We start from the raw sequence: 7,624 nt of genomic DNA, 5'->3' as shown, positions 1-7,624 counted from the left end.
CTCCTCTGGCCAGCATGCTGTTGCAATGCTATCCACAGAGACAGATGCATGAAGATGTGAGATGACTACATATAATGCCTCTATAGTATCAACTAGGTGCTGTTTTAGCAGGTAACTGTATCCTATCAATACCTGCAGAGGTGTCTTATTGAAGATAGTCACTTACAAAACCGTAAATTAAATGTGGTGCTCAGTTTCCTCAGACTTACATCAGTGTCACCACAACGAACAGTGCTGGCTGCACACAAGATGAAGTAGCTTGAATTGGTAAAGAAAGGTGGATTTAGGAACTAAGGGCAGCTCATTCAAAGGTCAAATAAGGATTCTTTATATTCAAAACCAAAGACACCTGGCTACCATAATTAATGGTTTTGGCTCAGTGAATTTCCATACAAAATTTCACATCTGGCCTCCTATATCTGAAAGACTGAAGCGATCATCTTGAATATTGCTCTTTTCCCATTGCTGTTGGATATGTAGATCATGAGCTCCTTGTACCAGGTGCTGTGACCTCCGGCTTGGTAAGAATATTTTAGGGTGGGTGAGATGATCTCTGTAGCCCAAGCCTTTCCCCCACCACCAATTACGGACAGTACCATGATCAAGTTCAGGCTTGCCCAGAGAGGTTGTGCAGTCTCTGTCCCAGAGGTTTTCAAGGCAACACTGGGTACAGCCCTCAGTAACCCGGTGTGATCTCACAGCTGACCCTGCTTTGAACTAGATGACCTTCAGAGGCCCCTTCCAACCTGAATTACCCTGTGATCCTTTAGTCTAAACCTCCAGTAAACAAAAATCAAGTATTCAGACAATTAATCTAATTGTCCCACTAATGTTGTCATAATTTTACAGTAGGCAATGGAATATCCTTATGACCAGCCTTTGGGCAGATTTGCTCGCTTTGAATCAAACAAGATCTTGAACCATTAAATATTTGTGATGTTTTAATTTCTTTTCATTATTCTCTTAATTTATTAAGGTCAATGCCAAGGTGGTACAAGGCTCATTATTTATACATTTACTTTTCACATCTGGCAATTCACGACAAGATGAAGAACAAAACAGTAACACTGGTTGACAGAAGCTGACAGAGATACACAAAATCAGTGCCACTCTAGTAGTCCTGTGCAGAACTGGCTACAGGCAAGACTGACTTGAAACCTTTAAAAGACCTTTAACCCAAATTTTCTCTGTGTTTAAATTCACTGAACTAAACACCACTGCATACAATTTGTCTTAGTGTTCTTAAAAACAGATTGCCTTTTCTCTGAGCAGTCAATCTCCTGAGGGATAAAATAAGAAAAATTATGACATTGTCCTTCAACATCAATGAATGACACCATCTTTGTTACTGCGATGCTAGATATTGTCAGGCTGCTTAAATCAAGTACATTGGCGAGTTAATAAAAAAGAGAACACTGTTAAATTTAGAGTCAGCTGCATGTGAGAAAGAAAACAAAGCAAGAATAACAAACAAATAAAAGGTATTTCTGCCTGATGAAATATAGACCTTCAGTTTCTCAGCCACTCTCAAATTACTGAAGGGATTATGATTAGTACAAATACTACATTTTATTAAGGTTTCCATATACTTTCTATATTTACCCTCTACTAGCAAGTTTACACTTCGCAAACTACTTTCACAAAAAAAGCATACGGGTCATTCACCAGTCATAAACATTTACACAAACAGATCACATAGGAAACGGATGTTATTTTAATAGCAATACCCCTTTACAGAAGAGCTGTTCCCCTACTTTTGCTTTAGGTGCTCAGTTTAAGTGACATAAAGTAATTTTTTTGTTACAGCAGTCAACTACATACAAACAACACTAAATAAAAACTAGCTCACTAAATAAATACCTCTCAGATGGTAACTGACTCTATTTTGTGTACATATTAAAGTTCAAGTAACGATCAGCCTAAGTTTGTTTTAAAAAAACCAAACAAACAACCGAACAAACAAACCAACAACCACTAGTTTCAGAGACAAAAACACTAGGGGAGATGCAGTTGTCTATGAAGACTACAAGAACAGATACACCAATATAAATGGGACAAATTCTCAGCACTAAGGCACAATAGAATTAATACTAGAATATGGCTAAAACCTTACTTACTACAGCATTGAGTGAGCAGTTAACAAGGAGTGTTCCTACGCTCAAAACACCCGGCTACAACATCAGTGAGTTCTGTGTTTAAGACGCTTTTACCTTAAGTGTAGCTGCACACAGCATTCCTAAAGATGGGATTTCAGAGGGCAGTGATGGTGCTCATTTACATTGTACTTATTTTATAATTAAGGATTGGTTCCTATTGGCACAACAAAATGGAAATTTCATACTAAATTTGTCCCATTAGCATTGCTCTTGGTGGAAACTGCCGATACGACAGTTCTAAAGGGAGAAAAGCAGGTTTGGTCGGTGTAGGATGTTGATGGTCACTCAAGCTGACCGAAAAACCCGTTTTTTTTGCACAGCGGCCAGTCTAGGTCCCAGAATTTGTCGACAGCATAAGGCACGATACAAAACCCACTTAAGTCACGAGATTTAGGTGGGCTTTGGATCAAAGACACTCTTAGCTATAGGTTTTGTGGTTCCACCGGTCTGTTCTCCCACAGAATTTAAACAACATCCCCCCTCAGGGAAAAATTCAAGCACACATCTAAGAGCAAGGGGGTTTAGGCATAGGCTTAAAATAAGGGTGTTCTGGAGAGTCTTCTCAAACAGGCCCCCTGTAAGATCTGTCACTTGCTTTTAAAACAGACGTTTTTCTGGCACTTGTGGGCCCTTGCCATTATTTACTTTTAGTCCACTGAGATCCCGCGAGTTCAGTAACCATGCACGGCTCAGGCTGAAAACCCACCCCAGGAGGAAAAAGAGCTCCAAATACTGAGGAAAACCCAAATGCTGGAAGTTTGGGAAAAGCAAACCCAAGACACCCAACGCTTCAAACGAGGCCCTGAGCAACACCGCTGCCAGAACAGTTTGGAGAACCTCTCCTCCTCCTCCTCCTCCTCCCCTGAAAGAGCCACAAAGCCGGCGTCGGGCGCGCTGCAAGAAGCAGTCTGGCAAGGGAACCGGGGACGCCGCCGCTGCCGTACCGGCACCCCGGGACGGGCGCCGCAGTGCCCTCCCCGCCCGGGGCGGGGCCCCACGCAGCGCAGCCAAGCCCAGAGCCGGCTGAGCGGGAGGCGCGGCCCGGTCCGGTCCCGCTCCGCTTCCGCGGCGCACCCGGGCCCCGGCGGGCAGCGCTGAAGGCTAGGCGCGGCGAGGAGCTGCGGCGCCCGCGGCCCCGGCGAGGGCCGGGCTCATGAGGTTCTCGGTGATGTAGGCCACCAGGAGGCAGATGAAGACGAGCATGACGCAGATGGAGCCCCCCACGGCCGTCATGGCGACGACGATATCCCGCATGGCGGCCGGCTCCACGCGGAACTCCACGCACTGGGCGGGCGGCGCGGGGCGCGACGGCGCGTAGCGCGGCTGCAGGCAGAGGCGGTAGCGCACGCTGCCGTGCGCCTCGGGCAGCAGGTAGTCGCGGCAGGCGGCGCCCAGCTCCACGCTGTCGCAGGGGAAGCGCGTGTAGGTGCCGTCCCAGGAGCAGTTGAGCGCGAAGCCGCGGAGGCCGGCGGCGGGGCGCGGCGGCCCCCACTGCAGCAGCACGCTGCCGTTGCGCAGCACGTTGGCTACCAGGGCGCCGCCCGGCGACCGGTGGGCGCGGCAGGCCCGCGCCGCGCACTGGAAGCCGCGGGCCGGTGTGCGGAAGCAAAGCCGCCCGCCCGCCGAGCCCTCGGTCCCCACCTTGTAGGGACACCACGGCTCCTCCGCCGCCTCGGCCCCGGCCCCGGCCTCGGCCCGCCGCGGCGAGGCGGGCGGCGCTGGCCCCGCGGCGGCGGGCGGCGCCCTCAGGGCGGGCGCCGGCGCCCCGAAGCAGAGTAGGGCGAGGAAGGGCGGCAGCAGGCTGGGCATGCCGGGCATGCCGGCCGCCGCGGCATGGAGCCGAGCCGCGGTGCCGGCGGAGGGCTGCGGCGCCCCGTGCGCCGGTTATAAACGCGGGCTCCGCAGCCGCTCCGCCGGCCGCCAATGGAGAGGCGGCTGCGCCGTTAACTCTCGCTGGGCTGCGGAGCACCCGCCGCGTTGGCCAGCGCCCGCTCCGGACCAGCGGCGGGCGGCCCCGACCCTGCCGTGCCCGGCCTGCGGGGGACCCGCAGCCCCCAACGGACGGTCCCCGGGTGCCCCGAGCGCTGCGCCCCCCGGTAAGGGCCGGCACGGGCTTGGCTCAGTCCCCTCCCCGCCCCCCCGGGGCGTTGCGTGCCCGTCCGGCGCTGCTCTGCTCTGCTCTGCTCGCCGCGGGGCTCGGGGGCTCCGCGCAGGCCCCCGGGGGAGCTGCGGCCCCAAGGGATGGGGTGACCGCGGGTCCAGGCCGTCAGGGTGCCTCTGCCCCCGGGAGGGTGCCTCTGCCCCCGGGGTCGCACAACCAGCAGAGGCTTGGACCAGGGCAGCGTTGTGGAAAGTTACAGAGCTCCCCTCCAGCTGAAGCAGACCTTTTTCAAAGGGGTGTGTGTGTGTTATGTGGATTTTGTAAAATGGTTGTGCCTGCAGAGCTAGGCTGCTTTAACCCCGTCGGCAAAGATGTAGTAGATGGAGAAAGGCATGAGTCCCCCAGGAGGTCAGCTGATGGTGATAAAGCTGTGCGTCGTCAGTGCACACTAGTCTGCGAGACCAGAGGAAAAAAAGATACTCCTCTTGCTCCTGTCCTCTAACAAAAGCCCCTTTTTCCCCCGCTCTGCAACAGGACCAACCCACAATCCACCCATTTGATCTACAGCCAGCTGTTTATTTTACAGCACAGAAGAGGGCTGAAGGAAACAGAGCCGTGCTCTTTCCTACCAGTACACCGTAGCGCTTTCCAAATGACCTTGAAAGATGTAAAGTATAGACTTGTGTTCCTATATTTAGACAAGATCTAATGAATCAATCAAAAATACATACTTAACCTAAGCAAAGTTTGAAGATTCTTTGAACAGTTAAATTGATAAAAGCTATGTTAAGTCCTGTCATTGCTGAGTTGCACATTACATTCCACACAAAAAAGGGTGGGGTTGGGGTTTTTTGTGTTTTGATCAGGTTTTACATAGTGTCCTATTCCAGTTTTTATAGCAGAACATAATACAGATAAATGCTTAATTTGTAAAGTAGAACAATTACCATGTTACATGGTTAAAAACCCCAGAAATGTACCTAAACACAAAATTGAGTGTTTTCTTCACTGTGTTACTTGGAAACAAAAGATCTACAGATTACTATGCAAGTTTTCTTTAAAAGTGTTTATTGTCTTATATAAGTTTAAAATACAACAAAAATAAAATTCTGAAGCCTATTTTTATTTCATAGCCTAAACAGAACCCAAACCCAAATCATACACCTTGGTGTTTGCTGCAAATTACATTTTGTATATATTCAAGTAATGTGGAACTTATTTAAATAGTTTTGTTTTCTAGATGCGTTGAACATCAACATGACCAAATGGTCTCATATCGGACACCTTTTCCTGCCTGAAAGACTTGCTTATTTAAAGTATATTGTTTCTTAAGGAAATCTTTGAACATAATTTAATAATACCAAGCACTATCTCATAAGTTATTCCCACATCTAGTTTTTAACCAAATTTAATGCTGGGAGGGGGAGGGTGTCTGCTAGCCTACAGAAAGTTGCTGGAAATATCTTTTTGATACCAAGAGATATTAATAGGAATCAATGGAGAAAAAAAAAAGGATCAGGAGAGAAAAGGATGCTAGAGTTGTAGTAATGGCTGCTCTCCTTGGAAAACCCTTGTTTATCACAGAATAGGAGGTGCTGTGCTGCTGAAGGCACTTCTTGGTGGCTGAGGCAAACTTACCTGTGGAAGTTCCAGCTAGGATGCAAAACTGAAGCTCCGACAGCCCTTCCTGAGGAACGCGTGGGTGTTCAGGAGATGGTTGGAGTCAAACCAAGCAAGTTTTGCCTCTTTAAACTTTGTGCGGTTCTCCTAACTGCTATTAAGAGCGGATTGCACTCCAGAGTTGTCACTGGTTCAGTGAAGAGGGAAGAGATCTGGCACCAGCCTCTGATATTGTTTATGATTTGCAACGCACTTTGAGTTCCTCCGTTGAGAGATCCAGCAGAAGGGTCTGGCATTTGGTACAGGAAAGGAAAATGGTTGGCACAGCAGTGAAGGTGCCTGATTGCACGTGCCACATCACTTAGCTCTGGACTTAATTCCATACTTGCATTTGAAGTTGTAGAAGAAGGAAAAATAAGGTAACCAGAGATACCTCATTTCATGGAAAGCTGTAGAAGCCTCCTCAAATGTCCTTCCTAGAATGGCTGCCAAAATTACCAGGAATTGGAATGGATAATCATATTCTTCCCTTTGGGTTTGAGTTCTAAACCTCTGACTCATGCAAGGCAATACTGTAACTGCCCACTTCCATTTAGCCGTTTACATATTACGATCAGAACAACGGGTTCTGTGATAAGCTGGAATAGGTTTGTCATTGAACAGGACAATGAACTGACCTCAACGTTCATGAAAACTGTTGAGTATGTCCTTGTGCCATCACTGTCATCCTCAGACCTTTTGGCTTGTAGGTGTACCCTCGCACTGGAGACCCACAGTCTCCTTTATAACAAGACATCTAGATAAACACATATTCCTTTGATTTCCAGATTTTCTTCAGGCACATGAATTTAAGGATACAGAACACCCCAAGCCCTGTCAGTGATAATGTCTACCTCATCTTTTCTGTGTATATCGATATTCTCTAACTCTAAAGCAGCAGAGTTCAGCAAAACCGGCAGGCTTCACTGCAAAGGCGAAGTGTAAAATGGCACTAAGAGATGTGGGTTGAGGTGAAAAAACGTATTATTGCAAGGTGCAAAGAAGGAATGAGCACTGAAGGATGTTCATTCCCTGGCAGGCCCATACTCCATCAGTCTAGGTTAGATTTGTATTTAATGCATGAGTTTTATAACAGCCAGTCTCACTCAAACTGCATAGAATATGAACAAGAGTCATCCTTAGGAACAACAGTTACTCTTAAGCAAGTCATATATATAATTAGAAATGAGAGGACAGCCTGGGTTTGGGGATACGCAGACAGTTCACACCTACAGTATGCAAGTGTTTAGGGCATTTTCTCCTCCAACTATTTCAGATGTCTGAGAGAAAAACATCTCATTAAACTCCTATTTAATTGCCCCATTTTAACCCCTAAAAATTGCCACATAAATGAATGAGCCTAATAACCCTAAACAGGTTTCCAAGAAGTGGATTACAAAGAAGTAGGCTTCATTAAGCAGAGATTTCATTTAACTAATTGATAGGCATATGTTTTCCTCATCTATGCCTTTATTTGTAAGGGCACAGAATGTACCAGTAATCCTCATCATCTGGCTAAAGATGTGGCCGAACCACTTAATACTTTGACATCACGTGAATCCTGGAAATACATTTGTTTACAGAAATCTAATCTCCATCATTTTGATGGAGTCCAAAGGAAAATTAAGAGCAACCCATCAAAAAATTTGTAACGATGCTACAGGTTAACTACACCTTACGCTGCACCGCATCCTTCAGCCTTGCACTA

General features: G+C 47.5%; 1 protein-coding gene across 1 annotated transcript; it reads right to left on the bottom strand.

Annotated features, from left to right (window-relative positions):
- Positions 1 to 1,691: 1,691 nt before the first annotated feature.
- FNDC10 (fibronectin type III domain containing 10) lies at positions 1,692 to 4,105 on the bottom strand. Its single transcript, XM_075773558.1, has one exon. It carries the CDS (start codon positions 3,972 to 3,974, stop codon positions 3,258 to 3,260), a length of 717 nt encoding a protein of 238 aa, XP_075629673.1. The 5' UTR covers positions 3,975 to 4,105; the 3' UTR covers positions 1,692 to 3,257.
- Positions 4,106 to 7,624: the final 3,519 nt, after the last annotated feature.

This window comes from Balearica regulorum, chromosome 21, assembly GCF_011004875.1.
Source record: "Balearica regulorum gibbericeps isolate bBalReg1 chromosome 21, bBalReg1.pri, whole genome shotgun sequence".
Classification (NCBI taxonomy): domain Eukaryota; kingdom Metazoa; phylum Chordata; class Aves; order Gruiformes; family Gruidae; genus Balearica; species Balearica regulorum.
This window is presented reverse-complemented; position numbering and strand designations above follow the sequence as displayed.